A 20,042-nucleotide genomic window follows, 5' to 3' on the forward strand; every position below is an offset into this window, starting at 1 on the left:
CATTCAATTGAAGCGTTTGCACACCCATCAATCTCGTTGGGAAACACAACATATGATTACAAGGAACTGAAGAACAAATTCAGACACCTGAATGTTCTCACAAACAGAAGATTCAAGCTGATGGAAGTAGGCATCATTCTTGGACAAGATGCCTACGAAATTCAACGTCCATTGGACTATAAGATTGGAACACGAAGTGAGCCTTTCGCCGTCTTTACAGAATTAGGATGGGTAGTCAGTGGTCCCATGACAGGCAAGAAAAGTCAAAATGTTTGTCATTTCGCCTCCACAGAAGATGTGAAAGTGGCTGAAAATATACAATCATGGTGGGACATAGAAACCTATGCTTCCGAAATAAATGTTGTAGGTCAATCAAAGAAAGAGCAGCAAGCTCAGAAATTTCTAGAGAGCACGACAAAGTATACAGGCGAGCGGTACGAAGTGGGCATGCTCTGGAGTGAACCGGAACCCAATCTCCCAAAAAACTACGGCTCGGCCCTTGGTCAGCTCTACTCACTGGAACGAAGATTCCAACGAGACCCAAACTTAAAAGAATTGTATCAAAAGTCAATTGATACAGATGTTGAAAAAGGATTTGTGAAGATCCTTGGCAAATCGGAAGTCAAAGGCACTTTCGGAAAGGAATGGTATTTGCCACACCATCCAGTACTAAACCCCAACAAACCGGGTAAAGTTCGCCGTGTTTGCAACGCTGCAGCAAAATACAAGGATATATGCCTAAATGACAAGTTGTTAGCCGGACCCGATCTACTACACGGATTGATCGGAACAATATTCAGATTTCGAGAAGGACCAATTGCCCTAACCGCAGACATTGAATCAATGTTTCTGCAAGTGCAAGTTCCTGAACGGGATAAAAGCTGCTTGAGATTTTTGTGGCGACCAACAATGAACAAACCTGTGCAAATATACGAGTATCAACGTCATGTTTTTGGAGCAAAGAGTTCACCAACATGTGCCAACTACGCTCTGAAGCGATTAGCCATCGACAACGAGGACGAGTTCCCAATTGCAGCGAAAACAATCCAAAACAACTTCTACATGGATGATTTCATCAAGTCAGTCGAAACACCTGAAGAAGCAATCAAGGTTTTTAAACAACTGCAACCTCTTCTCTCAAAACATGGATTTGAACTGAAGAAGTGGATCACCAACAGTGACGTGGTAACCAACGCAATCCCAGAGGACTTAAGATCAATCAGCAAAACAAAGCAGGTTGAAGTAGAACCCAGCCAGGAAGGGTCAACAGTGCTTGGGCTTCAGTGGACGATTACCGATGATAGTCTACAGGTTTGTAGAGGTACAAGCAAAGAAGTTGAGACCCCAATCACCCAAAGGAAGATCTTATCTCTAGTTTCTTCAGTGTTTGATCCTCTTGGACTGTTTGCACCATTCAGTGTCCATATGAGACGACTCCTGAAGAGCATCTGGACCAAAAATGGACAACATTGGGACAACTCAATAGAACCTAACGAAGAAGAAGAGTTTCTGAAGTGGAAGGTGCAGCTTCCAGAAGTAGCAGAAACCAGCATTGATAGAAGATACTTCAGCACAGCCAAAGACAAATGGGAACTTCATGTGTTTGCCGACGCATCTGAAGATACAATGTGCGCAGTGGCATACCTACGTTCAAAATCCAAAGAATACTCAGCAAACTTATCATTTGTAATCGGAAAGTGCAGAGTCGCACCGATGCGACACCTTTCCATACCACGCTTGGAACTACACGCAGCAGTGATGGCGGTGAGACTTAAAGAACAGATAGTGAAGGAACACGAATCCAAGATTCACAATTCTAACTTTCGGACAGACTCCACTACTGTTCTGCAATGGATCAACAGCTCCCACCGTAAGCAACAGGTGTTTGTTGCAAACAGAGTAGCTGAGATTTTGGACACAACTAATGTTTCACAGTGGAATTATGTGAGTGGTATTAAAAATCTAGCTGACATCGGGACGCGAGCGATCAATGTTGACGAACTTAAGAGAAGCGAATGGCTCACTGGGCCGGCCTGGTTGAAGCAACGAGAGAACGATTGGCCTGAACAGGTTAATTTAACATTTGCTTCAGGCGAACAGAACGATCAGATGGTCTTCTCAGCAAAGGTTGAAGAGAAGAAGCTGATGATTCAGTGGGAGCGATTCAGCAATTTCAATCGACTTGTAAATACAATGGCATACGTGCAGCGTGTATTCAGAAAACACAAACCGGCAACAAAAACACTAAGTGTTGAAGAAAAAGAGGGTGCACAAGCAGACATCTTCAGACTATTGCAGCAAGAACAATTTGCTGAAGAGATGAAATCTCTCAAGACTGAAAAGGAATTTCCAAAAAACAGCAAAATCCTCCAGTTTTCACCATTCATAGACCAGCAAAGACTGATTCGTGCCCAAGGCAGAATAGGTAAAAGTCAATTGAATTTCGAAACCAAGCATCCAATACTGTTACATTGGAAGAACCATGTAGTTGAATTATTCTTGCGAAATGAACATAAGAAAAGTAATCACGAAGGTACTGAACATGTCAGAAACATAGTTCAGCAGAAATTCTGGATCCTAGGCATACGAAATGCTTTGAGATCGATCAAAAACAAATGCATTAGATGTCGAAAGGGAAGAGCACAAACAATGACTCCAGTGATGGCCGAGTTACCGACAGAAAGGCTTAATGCTTCAACCGCTTTTGCGAATGGTGGAATAGACTACTTTGGCCCGTTTACAGTTAAAATTGGGCGCAGAAATGAAAAACGATGGTGTTGTTTGTTCACATGTCTAACCGTACGAGCCGTACATATAGAGATAGTTCCAAAGTTGGACACTGACAGTTGTCTAAATGCAATTATGCGGTTCATAGCTCGAAGAGGCAAACCCATAAAAATGATCAGTGACAACGGGACCAACTTCGTTGGAGCAGACCGGGAGTTCAAAGAGTATGTCGCAGCATGGAACAAAGAAAGAATTGAAGAACATTTTGTTCAACAAGGAATCAGATGGAAGTTCAACCCACCTGCCGAACCTCACTTTGGAGGAGTGTGGGAGAGACTGGTCAGAAGTTGAAAGAAAGCAATGTACGCAGTGTTGGGGAACCGATCAATTACAGAAGATGTTCTTTCAACAACAATGTGTCTTGTTGAGCAGACGTTGAATGCAAGACCCTTGACACCAGTCAGTTCGGATGTAAATGATTTGGAATCTATTACTCCAAACCACTTGCTGCTTGGCAACAAAAATGTTTGTTTAATATACCTACCATGCGCAGAAGAGTTTGTTAATCATAGAAAGCTCTTCCGACAAACACAAGCGTACTCCGATCTCATCTGGGACAGATTCAGAAAAGAGTATCTGCCAACATTGAACAATCGACAAAAATGGAATTGTGAATCAAACAGAATTCTGAACAAAGGTGATCTCGTTTGGTTGGTCGAAGACAGTGATAAACGAGGATATTACAAACTTGGTCGAGTAATAGAAACTATGGAGGGTTCTGACCGAACAATTCGATCAGCAACGATTCAAACAAAAGACGGAGTCTACAAGAGGCCTGTGGTGAAGCTCGCTCCAGTATTATCAATGGACGAAGATGTTTTCACGAAGGAAAACAGGGCCGGCGATGTTGGAGCTGAGCTCGCTAAGCTTGTGTAGGCGGGAAAATAGAAACAGAACACTTTCTTTTGTCCTAGTCATTTAATAGTTATAGTTATAGTTCTAGTTCTAGTTACAGTTTGTCACGTGAGAAAAAAAAGAGAAAAGGGGGAAATAACAAAAAGCAACACACAGAACGCAACGTAGCAGCCGCAGAAAACGGCTTAAAGTATAACTCAGCAAAATATTGCAAAAACAAATTGTCTTGAGCAGTAAATAACGTGTTACTGTGTCTTGAACTAGAAATATTCCTGGGCAGTAAATTGTTACTGTGTCTTGTATTCAAAATATTATTCTTGAGCAGTAAATTCTGTTACTGTGTCTTGCATCAACGATTTATTGGAGCTGAAATTCAACTGTTACAGCCCCAACTTCTGGTATTCTCAACTTGTGAGTACAAAAAGCAAAAGCCAACTTAGGTTTAAATTTAAATATTTTTGCACAAACAGGTCTTAGACATATATCTTTGTCTTCGATTTGTTTTTTCTATCGGATTGAACTGGTATACATAAAGAGATCCCGTATTGTGTGATCTGTAGCAATCCAGTTCAAATTGATAGTTGAAAAAACTAAGATCAGCGAATAGTTACGAACTAAAATAGTTAATGCAACGGTAAGTACAGCAGAGCGGATATACAGTTACAAAAGCGAACTGCATAAACGAAGTATCCGGACAGGTTTTGTAACCACTCAGAACGAACTGGGCGGTGTAAAACTTTCTTTGTGAAACACAAGGAGAGCAGCCGTTACAGTCGGAAAAACAAGAATTAAAGGCGACAATCAACATTAACAATTTTTGCCGACCACATATTGTTATAGGATTTATACTCCTTTTGTAATAACTATTTTTAATTTTAAAGTTCACGGCAACGGTTGTGAACACTAGTCTCCAGATTTTTCTCTTGATTTTTTTTCTCATTTAGTCCTCATTATGTAAAAAAGTTTGAAGTTTGGGTTAACGTTGACTTTGACATTTTGTGGTTGCGCGGACGCTTTTTTGAGCTTTCAATTTGAATATATATTTGTTTGGAGAAATTTTATTGATCCAGTACAGTTGTGAACCATACTGAAAATCTAACTTAGTCAGCCATTTTTTAAACTACTTGAGATTCTTACTTTGATAATAATCATTAAATAAATTCTGCCAACTGTTAACTCTTAGCTGTATTAGAAAAATAAATACCGTCTATAAAGAGAACTTTAAAAGGCACACGATTGTAACATAACTTCATGAGCTGATGCATTTTTTAGTAGGATATTATAAAAAAATCTAAACGATGATTTACAATCTAGAAAGACCTTGTTGAGTTGTAATTTCTGAACAATGATTTTATGATTTCGTAATGACTCGTAAAAAAACTATATTTCTGTTCCTATGAACGATAGAGAATGTTCCCCAAATAATGGAACACGGAATATTTTCATGAAAAACTAACGACGCGGATAATTTAAAAAACTACTTTGCAGCGCATTTAGATTTGTTCTTTGTATTTTGTTTTTATTGACCAAGAATTTCGTAAAACCATTTCATGATGAAAAAGTTTACACTTATACTGTTGAGAAATTTTTAAGAGCATGAAAGTAGCATGGTTCTAATTTGTTATGAAAAATTTTGATAGAGTTAACGAAAGCTCTGCTGCCTCCCTGAAAAAAATTGATGTGATTTATACTGTAGTTGGTTTGCTGAGTAAACATGAGAAAAAGCCAGGAAAAGCAAAAACAAACATTACTTTAGTCTATGTTTAAAATGAGAATGTGCTACAACTGTTTTTAGCGAAACGACTACTGAAAGTCAGATAACTTTTTCTGCAGATCTTGCCAACAGTTTAGATTACAGAAAATTTGGTCATATTGAGCAATTCTTATCTTCTCTTATAGTTTACAAATTACAAGACGTATTTTACCTCTTGTGGATTACGTCTTGTCACCAGATCTTATGAGATAACCTGTGCTTTGTAAGATCATAGAAGACATGCTCGGCCTTACAGAATGATATTCGAATTGCTCTATCACAAAAAGCGTAGGATAAGAAGAAAAATTTTATTTCTGAATAACATGGGCTTTCCGCCAAAAACAAGACAACTTTGTCTCAAAAATTAGTAATTACAAATCTGAACATAACGTCATTTTAATTGCACTTTTATTATAATTTTGACTGTTTTCAAACGAAATCTGTCCAATATGAGTGTTTTTCTGTAACTTTGAGCTGTGGTTTCACCTTGCTGTGATCTTTTTGTAACAGTGTTTTCTTCATCTTTTTTGGCCGACTTTTTTTTCCACATGGAGAAACTGGAAAACTTTATTCTGTTTCTTCTATTTTTGGAGAACCAAATGTAAATGTCAAATTCAAAGCTGTGTTTATACTTCAGTATCCATCGGAGTTTCTTTTTCCATAAAATGAAACGAATATGAGACATCATGTTGAGGCGGCTCGTAAAAAGCTTACTTTCACCTGATTTTTGCTCACTGTAATAAACAAACACTAACAATTTTAGTTTGTTCATGGAGATAACAGGTTCATTGCAGATTTTTTTCTAAAAAGGTAGTTATCTTTTCATGACACAGTATTTAGGTAAAGGGTACTTTCAACTGTTCAAGTGTTTTCAAAAAGAAAGGCGGACCATCAATTTTTGCAATGATACTGATAAAAGGAGATCCTGTAAAATTTTCAACTTTGCCAGACAACGGCAGGATTAGATTTGCTTTTCTCCTTCCTTTCAGGAAGAATTCTATACGATATTTTTTCGTTTTATGTGTAGTTCAACTCCGAAAAGAAGACCTTTTTTACATCTTTTTGTTTGACTATAAACAAGAGCATGAACGATGCCAGGTTGAAGAAAATTGCATCAGAGCTATTCAAGTTAAAAGATTTAAGCAAAGAAATTTCAGATTCTCATTGCAATTTCTTGTTGTTTTTCTTTTCAAATTTAAGAAATGAAATTGATCAATAGAAATGCAGATATTTATTTGACTATTTGTTCCTCAAAATTGCAACAGATTAAGAAGCATACTTTATAATTATTAGTGAGCGAGAGCCTTGCATTTAAAACTTTCGAGGCCTAAAGAAAAAATAATCAAAAACGTTTTCCTCTACTCATTATTTGACAATAGCTGTGATCAATTTTTGTAATCCAGTTTTTCGAGTACAAAAAAAATTGAGCATGAAATTGCTATTAAAAGTCCAGCGTAAATAAATCGCAGAGCTAAAAATTTTGAGTCATGCAAAGTTCGAGCATGAGAAATCTGATTGAGTAAAAATCTGGCTGTTCGCTAAAGTCGAGCTAATTTCATTTTGTAAGCTATTTGGTTTGAGCAGAGTCTTTTCATACGTCAAAGTCTACACGTAGATAGCAGCAAAACTCTTTTCTAATATTTTGCTTCAAGAGGGTGAATTTAGCTGCCCATTTCCCGGGTCACCACTTCTTAGTAGTCATACAAGGATCATATATGGTATCGTACAAATCATAACGTATTTCCTAGTACGATCCTTGTATGATTACTAAGAAATCATATATGACTACTAGGAAATCATATATGAACCTTGTATGACTACAAAGAAATCAGATATGATCCTAATATGATTACCAAGAATCATACATCCATTTTTCATAAATATTTAACCATTTATGTTTTTAAAAAATTTCATTCGGCAAAGACTCACTTATGTGATTTCCCGGCATCACTTTGTGATCCGCCAAAAGACCCAAACGTACAACATCATTTGCAAATTTGGGCACGCAACTAAAGAGTAAGTCCAAATGGATAATAAAGTTCTCATATTCTCTGAAGCCAGCCTATACCTCTAAATGCTCATTTAAAAAAAAGTGTTCGAAAAAATTTTTGCTGATAACCTCAAATTAGTTTTCTGAATATATTTAAGTGGGATAGTTATTCTTTTCGACCCCACAAAGAATCAAATGTGTAATGCAAATGCGATATAATAGATTATTTTGTCTTTTGACTTCATTATGCGGGAATTTGTGGAACCAATCGATGTTTTATGTGTCATATATGACCTTGTATGATTTCGAGGAAATTTTTTCAACATCAAAAGAAATTGAAAGATATACAGTTTTTAGGTTTTAATTTTTTTTGTATGATCCCTGTATGATTCATAGGAAATCCTATATGATCCTTGTATGACTACTAAGAAATCATACAAATCATATATGATCTTGTATGAATACTAGGAATCATATATGACCTTGTATGACTCCTAAGAATTGTGAATGATGAGCAACCCGGGTTGCATATGATAATAGCTATTGATGTTTTCTACTTACACTTTGTGACTAAACTCATAAAAGAGAAAAATTATCTCAGCTCCAACATTAGTTTTTTCTCTAGAACCACAATAATCGAGATTTTGTCAAACAGAAAACGCAAAAATAGAATGGGAAAGTTATTACCATGCTCTATTTCGATTTTTTTCACGATTTTCTGACTACTTCTAGACAATTTTCTGGCTTTTGTGACAATTTTCCGACTATTTTTGGAGAATTTTCCGTTTTTTGTACGTTTTGCCGACTTTTTTTGGACCGTTTCCCGTCTATTTTGACGATTTTTTTTTTACTATTTTCAACAATTTTTTGGGCTTTTTTTGACGTTCTGAGGACCTATTTCCGACTATTTTTCGGCTAATTTTAACGCTTTCCGGACCTATATTCGACTTGCCAAGTCTTAGGCCACACTTGGATTCAGACTTGCCAAGTCATAAATCAGACTTGGATTTAGACTACCAAGTGTAGAAAGTGACATGATCATAGCTCTGAATCAGTAATGAAATGACACTTGTAATTATACTTGCCCACTGAAAATGACTTGGCGTTAAGCCCGGGAACTGTTTGGCCCAATATTGAGCAGAGCTCTATTTTTAGGTCACTAAAAGTGTTTGTTTTATAAAGAACAAAGAATCCTGTTTAAACGGCAAATGAATTGACATGAACTGACTAGAGCACTTCAGAAAAGAGTGATTGTTGAAATTGATAAAATCAAAACATTATAACGATTGCCAGCTGATAATTTGATTAGGATAGTAGCTGTTATAATAGTAACGGTACAATAAATATTTCAGCTCCAACAGCCGCTGATTTGTCTTCTGTAGCTTTGACTATCAATGAAGGTCAAGTAGAGCTCAGCTCGTCCAAATTCAAGGCTTTAGATGGGACCCTGGACAACTTCAAAGTTTCGTCTGTTGTCCCCAATGCATCATTTGTTGGCGGAGTGAACGAAGTTGGAACATCTGGTGCAATTGCTATTAATATCACCGATGCTACCACCAACTACACAGTTGTGGTACAAACTGCTAATTCTTGTGGGAAAACGTCTGAGGCAACTGATTTCTCAGTCTGTTTCCGTAAGTTCCGTCTGCTCCTCAAGATCAATTTTTTTATCCTAAGCACCGAATTTGAAAAATATCATCCTCAAATTCAGCTTATATACAATTTCTTAGCTCGAAATTACCCTGATTACCCCCCCCCCCCCCCCCCAACTGACGTAAGAGTATTGGGTAATGGTCTATAGGTGGTAAAAGGATGTAAGGTTAGGGGTAATTTTAGAGTGGTAAGACGAGGTAAGACAAGGGTGTAATGGGGGGGATTTATTGATTTTACCCCTCAAAAATTACCCCCCCCCCCCCCCAAATAAGATGCAAGATAAGGGTGGAAGGGGGAATATTGGGGGAATTTTGGATTTTACCCAAAAAAAATAACCCCAAAAAGATGAAAGATTAGGGGGGTAATTTTGGGGGAAGACGGGTTAACAGATGTAAGATAAAGGGGGTAATCGTAAGATTTTAATACATCAAACTTTGTCTCAGTTCTGACTTTTGCATGACAAACGAAGATTGTTCCATCAACAATTGCCATATAAGGCTCTATGATCAGATAATTTGGTAAGCAAACACGGTGTTGCAGCCGTTTAAGTGATAATCAGTTCACTGAGAACAAGGAAGAGGTTCAATTGCGCAAACTATTAACGCCAATGGGACTTCATCATTACTTGGATAGTGTGACAATGAAACAAAGAACAACCTCATAAATTCCCGGGTTGAAGTTTCTTTGATTTCATACAAGGATCATATATGATTTCATACTGTCCATACTTGATTTCTTAGTACGATCCTTGTATGAAACCAAAGAAATCATATATGATCCTTGTATGAAACCAAAGAAATCATGTATGATCATTGTATGATTACCAAGAAATCATATATGATCCTAGTACGAATACCAAGAATCATACATCTATTTTTTGAAAATCTTCAACGATTTATGTTTTTTGTTTTTATTCGGTAGGGCATCACCTATAAGATACCCCGGCATCACAATGTGATCCGCCAAAAGACCCTAACGTACAATATCAATTGCAAGTTGGGCACAAAACAGAGGAGTAAGTCCAAACAAATAACAAAATTTTTGACATACTCTGAAGCCAGTTTATACATATAAATGCTCATTTATAAAAAAATTAATCAGGAAAAATATTGAATATCACGTCAAATTTGTTTTCTGAATACGTTTAAATCACAAAGTTATTCTTTTAGCGCACACAAAGAATCAAATGTGGATTGCAAATGCGATATAAAAATTTAAAAATCCTCTGACTACATTATACGAAAATTTGTGGCACCAGTCAATGTATTATGTGTCATGTATGACCTTGTATGAAATCCAAGAAATTTTTTCAACTTAAATGGAAAATAAAAATTATACAGTTTTTAGTCTTTGAATTTTTTTGTATGATCCTTGTATGATTTCTAGGAAAACATATATGGTACTTGTACGACTACCAAGAATTCATACATATCATATATGACCTAGTATAATTGCTAAGAATCATATATGACCTAGTACGAAATCAAAGAAAGTTGTATGGTCGTTGACCCGGGTTCGCAGATATCGAGAAACAAATTTTTGAATTGACAATGCCTAGTATCATAGCCAAAAATTTGTTTTCAAAAAAATTAATAAATAGCTTGAGCTTTGGTTCGCTAGAAATACCATTCGACCTGTCTCTACAGAGAAAAAGCTACTGGCTGACAACAAAAAGAAAGAAACTGACAATTAGGGAAAAATTATTCCATTGAGTTCTCTGCAGCAAGAATTTTCGACAGAGGAAAAATCAGAAATTTAAAATAAAAAAAATTTAAAATTGGATCTGGACATCGATTTTGCTTGTTATTAATTGGACCAGCTCATAAACCTACAAAAAAAGTAAACACGGAGTCACCTCAATATTTAACAAATTTTTCGACGACACCACGGTATTGAATCCCTTAAAATTACAAGACTTTAAAAACCCTTCGAAACTATTGTTAACTGTAATTAAATGAAAAGTTGGCTTGGTTTTCTTTTTTATTCTTTACTATCAAAGTGTTTTCATTTGTGGAGGGTCTTTGAGAAACAGAAGAAAAGAACATAAAATACTTACAGAAAGGAAAATCTTGTGAAAAAGGGTATGAAAACATTGTCTGAGCCCTAAAGATATCATGCAAAAGATGATATCAATGGGAAAATTAGAGCTTGCTTTGGTAGAAATTTATCATAATTCTCAAAAAGGAGACTAATTTCGATTATTTAAAAATCAAGATCAAATAGGAGAAGGTACAAAAACTTTTTCGTTTTCTGATATTTGATCTGAAAACCATTGAAACAATCAGTAAAATGAAAATCTTGAAATGGTTCATTTAAATTTAATTTGTTGAGACTTTGCTTATTGTAAAACTTTTCAAACCATCTTAAGAAGAAGAGAACATCCACGAAAAAGTAGAAATTCTATTTTTTTAATTGGAATTGTGTCAAACCCATAGGCCAGCTACCAAAAACATTAAATGTGTTACCTTGCACTTTCCTTTGGCGTCAGTTGAACCAGTAATTATTGTGATAATTTGCAAAGCAAAAAATTTGGACCTCAAAAATGAACAACCAAGCAAAAACAACAACATTTTTTGAAAACGAATAGAAACAAAGAAAAGAAAAAAGTAGTTGAAAATAAACCTTTAAAAAATTAAAGCTCAATTAATTTTGAAAGGAAGATTGAGCTGTTTTTGATGATTTGATTAATGAGACACTCATGATACTACAAAAAGAATTAAGTTGCAGGCAAAACACAAGCATTCAATTCAAGCTTTTAAAAAAAAACTTTGTGAAAAACCGTAAAAACTATGAACTCAATTATAAAAGCCAAAGTTTTTTTTCATTGTAGCTCAAGTTTCTATAAATTGCACTTGCGTTAATTGAACCTGGCGTCTTTTGAAGTCATTTCTTATCAGAGAATAACATAAAAAAATTAAAAGAAGAGAAATCGAAAAAAATACACCGCAGTACAACCCAACCAGTCCTTTATTGAAACAGTCCTCGAAGAGATGAAGACTAGAACTGATTTTGGGTTTATGTCCAAATAAAACACCTAATGTTCCAATTAATTGCGAAATATGTAATTTAGCAAATAAATTATTTTAATATATCAAATAAATGATGCCATTTCGAATTAGGTTAGTGAAAAACGGGCAATATATTTTTTCAAGAAGATTCTAATAGGAAACGAAAACAAAGTTACTCTTCTTTTGGAGATTTAAAAAATTGTGTTTTGCATTGTGTTCTCAGATGATTAAGTCTGAAATTCTAAAGTTATCAAAATTAAAAAAACAAACTTGAATCAAACCAATCAGCAACTCGCATCTATCTTCAAAAGTAAATCCAATAACACTATTGTTGACAATTTAAACAAATTTTGGAAAAGTTAACGAAATTTACTGAACATATGAACAAAAACAACTGAAATCGGTCTACTAAGGACAAAATTTAAACCTCATTAAATCCTCAAAAAGAAATTCGGAAAAATGTTTTTATTTTTTATTCTACATTGGACTGGCTTTTTGATGATACCACTCACAACTCTCTACGATGAATATATCGCTTGGCCAAAATTGAATGAACAAAAGAATTGTTTAAAAAGTAGTTATAATCAACGATTGAACTGTTTACTAATTTTAAATAACTGGCTAGGTTTTGTAATTTAGCTGCTCTTGAAATTTAGAAATTAATTATATTTTATAACGACAGCAGACAAGCATTTCAACACTTGAAAAGCTGTAATTGTAAATTGCCGCTTTATCTATCTTTTAAAAATTTTAATGTCACTTAGTATCCCGTTTCATCAAAAACTATTTTGGTTTGTTGAGCTTGATCGCATTAACAATTTCGTGTTCTGAGTTGACAACGATTACATAGCTTACTATTAGAATTTCATTGACATCTACTAATTTAAGGCTACAACAACATCAGTTACAGCTGGGTAGTTTAGAAACGTTGTCTACCTTTAGAATTTGTTCTCAGGTTCCACAGAAGTTGAGAACTTGAAAGCGATTGACATTTCGAGGTTTTCTGTCGTATTAACTTGGAACACTCCTAAAGACGGCACAATAGCTCCAACTTTTTACAACATAACATGCAAGCCCAACGATGGAAGAGAATTCGAGGCATATGCAACAATCTCAGCAGATGAGGTTGCCTCCAAATTCAACAACAATGGCACCCTCTATTTTGATTCGAGCCAACATTTGGATCTCTTAGCTTTAACTACTTTCAATTGTACAGTTGAGCCTCTTTTTGAGCCAGGATGCGATTATAGTCAGTTTGGAGAAGTTGTCATTCACAGTGATGCCGTTTCAAACGTCCAATTTAATACGTCAGGTTCAGCTCTTTTTGTTTTCTTTTGCAGCGATAAATTACACATTAACAGGGAAAAAATACTTAGTACATACTAAAATCATTTATGGTTCCAGCTAAGACATTTAATTTTAAAAAATGATCATGGGATTTTTTGTAGGATCCATATATATGATCTTTACAATACAAAAATTGCTGTTGTGATAGATTGTGAGCAAATGAGAAAATGTTCCTTAGCCTTCAGTTTTTGGCTAATTGTATGGTATTGTACTGGTATACTGATATGCTTGGCATTTATCTAATGCAGAATACAGAATATCACTTTTTCATTTATTTTTTGTCAGAAAAATTGCTCAATTTTACTAGATAAAAAAAGTTTCAGGAGGCTAAAACTATTGGCATTGCGTGTGCGTTAAGTTTCCACAAATGATTTAGCATGAAAACTAAGATATGAAAATTCTGTTTACGGTTCGGTGTCACAAAAGTAGTGTATTGGCTATTCTTCGTTTCCAATAAATTTTTGAGGATACTTATTATGATATAAATTATCATCTTAGTATGATTGCTATAATCATTTATGATTCAAAATCATAACTTAGAATCGTATCTGACTTTTTATCTTCGCTATGAACCTTTTATGGTGTTTATTGCTTTGCTCCTATGAACAATCTTAAGTACATTTAGTGTGTGGTGAATATTGCCATAATTTGTTGTGAAAAGATCGTTTTTTGAGAGCTGGAAAAGCTTAAGTTTCAAACATCAGGGCACCTGGATTTTCTTCATAGTTATTAGTTTTGATATTTCTCATTGTGTTTGTGTTCGGGTTACCAAAAATGACCACACAATCAAAATACTGCTTAACTCACTCTCTAATCTCAATCATTTGATTCAAAAATTACATTCGAAACTGTAAGTTACTGTGAGGTAACGGCCCGGAGCTTGGCGGCAGAGCAAACCAGCGCTGAATCAGTCTAAAGACATTCTGTTTTTTAGGATGGCCAGTACTCTGTTTTTGTCACTATTTACACTGGCCTGTCTGATTTTTGAGTAAAATTTACTTCATGAAAAATAATATGTTCAGCTTAACTCCCGCCAACAAGGTTTGCTTTATATGCGATTCGAACTTCCGCGTAGGTATTTGTAATATTTAATTTTCGTATTAAGTCGTAACCACCGAGCTAAATGGGCTTTGTGGTAATTGCTTTCAAACCAGCTTAAGTATATACGTTTATATATATATATATATATATATATATATATATATATAGATATACACAGTGTGTATACTACTATAGTAATTACCAGTTATAAGCTACAAAAATATGACATTACTGTGCTCAGACTTAATTTTTGGGTATGAGTAATTTTCAGACTATACAGGAAAAGTTTAGCCTGGGCGAACTCTCTAACATCAATATAATTATAATGAAGAAAAACTGCTCATAAAGAAACTTAAAACATTCTGGAGATACAATGTTTGAGAACTGAAATAAGTTTTCACTCTTGAAATGTGCTTGTTCAGTGCTGAAAATCTCTGCGACTCAAGTCCGGGGGATTGCTAAAATAAAGTTAGTGCGAATAATTACTGTACACCAAATCAGGACAGTATCAATGACAATCTCAGAAATTAAAGCTGACGTAACAGGTCTTTGATAAAATTCAGAGACGACAGTATATTGAAATCTAAGCTGAAAATGCTCAAGTTTTCAAATTTTTCCGTGCATCTTGTAGAATATGATCCAAAGAATTAACTCGCAATAAAGCAATATTACCTCTCAGAAATATCCCGAGTCGAGGCCGAATGGTTAACTTGCGGGAACTTGTAAGTTTCTCGCAAAAGTTGGTTAACATGTAAGAACTTGCATGTCAAATGGTTAACTTGTAAGTTTCAGTCCAAACTGAAAAACACATTAAAAATCGAAATTTATGATTGATTTGATATTGGAAATTTGCCAGTTATATTAAAAAGGACGAAAAAAGGAAGCATCAAACAGCGACTATTAGGTTTATAGTGGTTTGAAAACGAAAACTTCAAGATTGTTTAAAATTAAACCAGGTTATGTCTCACAGACTTAGAAGTGTCACGTAGGTTTGTTTGAATCTCTTGGGGAACGAAAACTTGAAAAAACAGAAGTTAATCATCAATTGAATGGAATATTCATAAAAGGAAACCAAAAATTTTATTCCTCTTTTAGATGATTACGCTCAAGAAAACCAATACTCAATATTTTTTCGAATTGATAAAAACCCGACACGTTTTTTTGTTAAATTTAAAAAACATTGAGAGATTTTTCAATGTTTTTCCAGTTTTCTTGCAAAAGTATGAGCAAAAAGATATTGAACAGCTCACAATAACCAACTTTTTTAAATTTAGTATGCAAATGTTGAAATTCAGCAAAAAGTCAGAGAATCAGGCAAGATGTTAGAAAATGAGAAGCGAGGAGTAGCTGAAAGTTCTCAGAATGGCCGAAGATGAGGCAAATTTTAAGCACATATTTTGGTCAGGGATCTCCTCAGAAAATTCGAAAGTTGTCTGAAAACAGTGGGGTTTTCCTAAGGTCCTCCCGGTTTTTTTCAAAAACCTGGAAACTGCTTATGATTTGCGCAATTCACGAAGTGCAGAAAAATCAACTACAGATGACGAAGGTGAATTTTGTGCTTAGGAGTCTCTGTGGAGATTACACATACTTCATTTTCCTTCATTTTCTTCATCGCTGATCCATGCAATCCCTGTACCAACTACACTTATGCTGCGAAAGGCGGATCTCCGATTCCAATTCCGAATAATCAGTCCCCAATCACAGACCTAACTGAGGGAACTGCCTACTCTGTAACTGTTGATGAAACCACGGCATATGGTTGTACAGGCAAGTCAATTTTATATTTCAAAATACACAAGCGCACACAGCAATTATAGATATTTGAACAAGCACATGAACGCACCAAAAATTTGACGAAGTCAAAGTCTGGATCATAAGTGATTTCGGTCAGGGTATTTTCAAAAGCAAAAAGGTTCTGGATGGGTATTTTCATAGGTCATTTTGAACGAGGACCTCAACCCGGGTAGAATCATAGCAGTCATATTTAGGTTTACTATTAATAAGCATATTACTCAAAGTGAGAAAGTATTTTGAAGTAAAAATCATCAAAAAATTTTCAGAAAATGTTAACAGCATCTAGTTCTCCTTAACCTTCTTCTTAGCCTTGTACCATTCGACAGACACATTATCTATTTTAAAACTTAACTTACGTTTATTTTAAGCAGAAAACCAGAGCAGCAATATTGATTTCGAGTTCTGAACAAGAAGGCTCGGTAATGAGCGATCGCACATAAGGTTTCGACCCCCGCTCATCAATAATTTTGGCATAATTGTCTATCAAATGAGGAACAGATAGAAAAACCCAACAACTATTTTTGGGGATCCCAAAAAACCCCATAAAATGAAAACCAAAATGTTTTTCGAAAAAATAGTGTATGAACAAAAACATAGCCTCCAGAGCAAATAACTCAGTGGGGTGAAAAAATAATGCACTAGATTGATGGGATGTATAAATATTAAGAAAGGGAGTTAAGTTGAACAGCAAAATCAAACAACTACAACAAATAAAAATTATATCAAAAACTTCAGGTGTGTTTTAAAAACAAAACTTAATAACAAAGTCAACGTAGCGTGAGATAAAACTGAATTTTGCATAATTTGCATAATTTTTGAAAACAATTAGTTTCAAAGTAATGAAAGCAATTCGAAATCAACTAAAAAATCTCATAGGCTTACGATTATCAATGCTTCTGTAAAATAGCATTCAGCTCTGTCCTTATTTAATTTTTTATGCAACTAAAAAAGAACAACAAGAAGACAACTAACAAATTTCAATTAAAACTTGCCAGAAAACACTTTCGAAGCCATAAAGCCAAATCTTGGCGCCGAAAATATGTTCAATTGCGCCATCTTCAAACACCGATAACGTAGTATGTGGGCTCTTTTAATGAGACTAGGAAACAGGTAGACAAAAAAGAAAAAAAAACGACAAAAAAGTAAAAATTTGATATTTTTTCGAATTAAAGTTACATCCAAAGTCCTGATAGCCATTAATTATAATATGAAATAAATAAACAGTTTTGTTAATTCGTCCAAAAGAAGCTCATGGAACCTGAAATTAATTAGAATATGTCTTGCGTCTACAAAAAGAACGTCAAGTATGACAAAAGTCAAATTAATTTACTTTTTTGTGAAAAACCGGTGCCAAAGCCAGTAAGTCATAACGAAATCTTGGCAAATATTGGATTTTGTGACACCAGACCCTTTTGAAACCTTCTTTTGACACCAAAAATGTCATATTTGACCTTTAATTAACGACACTAGGAAACAAAAAGACAAAAAAAGAACAAAATTGCGAAGTTAAAAAGTTTTATGTTCTTTTGGAAAACAATTGTTTTCAAAGTCATGAAAGCCATCGGCTATCTACTAAAATCAGATTATCGGCTCTACTATTAGTCTGTGAAAGGCCAATGAAACCTGTCATTATACAGCAAATTTCATTCGACTAAAACGACAAGGTAAAAACGACAGTTAAAGACAAAATTAAAAAAATTCAATTTAATTCTTCAAGAAAGATGTGTCGAAGCCGTTAAAAGCATGATCTTTATCGTTCAGGATTTAATTTTTTTTCAATTTTGTCTTTTTATGAACGCCAATAAAGTGATACGAGAACTGTCAATAATGTGATAATGTGTTAAAACTAGAAAAAGTGAAAAACTGGCAAATATCTAAAAATAAAAAGAAATCTGAAGTCTAGTAGTATCCAATACAGAAAACAAAAACTGAGGCTTAAAACCGAAATAGAGATAAAATTTTGCATCAGTAGAAAGAAGAAGCATTCTTTTTTTGCTGACACTAAGCTACAAGTTCAATGCATTTGATTGAGGCTGCTTAGAAAGCCAATTGTACCTATCACTCCTGAGCTTTGATTTGATATGTTTTGTTCTTTAATTAATTTAATGAGAAGATCAATTTTTTTTAAAAAAAGACCGACTGATTACAATCCGAATTCTTTTTGGATTGTAACTGTCCAATATCGGTCCAAAAATGGCCCTGCTAATGCTTAATGTCCATTAAGAACACCTAATTTTTCGAATGTTATAGATATAGATGATTTGTTAGTTAATAACTCAAAAAGAAATTCTGCTTTTTTGATAGTCAACTAGTAAAGTTAGCAAAAACGGCAAAGTTTTAATTACAGAGCACTCTCAATACTAGTTGATGTAGGAATAGCCCCTTTTGAGTCTGCGAAGAGTGTATTAGTGTTTTTTGGGGGTGTACTTTCGGCAATTTTAATCAAAGTGGATTAAATCTTTTTGATTCCATTTTCTACGCTGGACGAGCTTTCTAATGATACCAGTCTCAACTCTCTACGATGAATATATGGATCGGCGAAAATTTTCTGAACAAAAAAACCCATTTGAGTATATAGTTCCTCCCCCCACAAGAGGGGTCGGAGCAATAAAAAGAATGTAAATAAAATTCTTGAGTTGTAAACTTCAATCAACATGTCAAATTATGCTCTGAGCCGGACTCTGATTCAGGCGCGATTACAATCTTTGATTTAGACCCTTAAATGTTCTGGTTCTGAGACCGAATAGTCTGAATAAATTTTTTCCTATTTATTTTCGGCTTGGGGGTGGTAGGGGATGAGTTATTTTTATATATTTGCAGAATCAGATTTGTTATGGATTTTTCAGTTGGTCTATAAGCAATGAACAAAAGAAAAAACTAAATTGAGCTTAGTTTTTTGTTCCTTCAAAATTTGCTGCCTTGCGATGACCAGATTTAACCATATTTTAAAAGAAATGGATTAATAGAAGTTTGTCATCAAACACCTTTCTGTTTTTTATCTCGTCCGTTTTTGAGCACACAAATGTCAAAATAAATTCAAAATGTTGCATAATTTGTCAAAGGAGACCAACTTCTTCCATTCCATAAGAAAGTGCAAATTTCTATTGAAAATGGCTAACACCACCTTATCATTCGCAAAATTTATGCTGAAAGACAAGTTTGAGGTTTTAAATGCGAGATGGGAGTCTTTATGTCGGATCGGCTTAAAATAATATGAAATTGTTCGCATACTCGTTTTTTTTAAAATTAAAAGGATGATAATTAAGCTTTACCATTAATAATTTTGGGCAAAAGGACTTTTAGTTGCCTTTGGTGGGATATCATTGCTTTGACAATCAGTTCTTACTTTATTTACCAAAAATATTCTCAATCGGAGTCCTCTACATCGGTTTTTTTGTACTAGACCCAGATTCCCCTGTCTTTCTCACCACTCCAATCACTGCTTCGGAAGACACAGTCACAATTCAGGGAAGTTTATCACCTGTGTTTGTAATCAACACCGAAGGAGGCATCACCCACTACCAGCTGAACGAAGACCAGTTTTCCGATTTGCCTCCTGTTTTTGGAGAGAGGGAGAGAGTGGGTGTGGATAAAGACATGGTGATTGGACCAGATATTGTCCAATTAGAACCCGAGACCAGATACTACGCCAGAATGCACTCTGTGTTCTTAGACCCTGTTTATTGCCCTGACGGAGTGGAGGGACCCACAACCAACATTCATCTGTGCACAGGTAGTCATGAAAGTTTATTGCAGAAAAGAGAAAGTTTATTGCAGAAAAGTTTATTGCTCAAAAGTGAAATCTACTTACGAA

At 34.9% G+C, this 20,042-nt stretch overlaps 1 protein-coding gene across 1 annotated transcript in view; it reads left to right on the forward strand.

The window, feature by feature from the left end:
- The first annotated feature begins 2,649 nt into the window (after window positions 1–2,649).
- The window catches only part of LOC142338017 (uncharacterized), an 89,011-nt gene continuing 71,618 nt past the window's right edge, over window positions 2,650–20,042 (forward strand). The window contains exons 1-5 of the mRNA XM_075387651.1: window positions 2,650–2,779; window positions 8,738–9,019; window positions 13,002–13,358; window positions 15,998–16,201; window positions 19,632–19,961. Coding sequence (XP_075243766.1) covers window positions 2,650–2,779; window positions 8,738–9,019; window positions 13,002–13,358; window positions 15,998–16,201; window positions 19,632–19,961 — 1,303 coding nt within the window. The remainder of the gene's footprint in view (window positions 2,780–8,737; window positions 9,020–13,001; window positions 13,359–15,997; window positions 16,202–19,631; window positions 19,962–20,042) is intronic.

This window comes from Convolutriloba macropyga, chromosome 4 (genome assembly GCF_964194025.1).
Source record: "Convolutriloba macropyga chromosome 4, txConMacr16.3, whole genome shotgun sequence".
NCBI classification, from domain to species: domain Eukaryota; kingdom Metazoa; phylum Xenacoelomorpha; order Acoela; family Convolutidae; genus Convolutriloba; species Convolutriloba macropyga.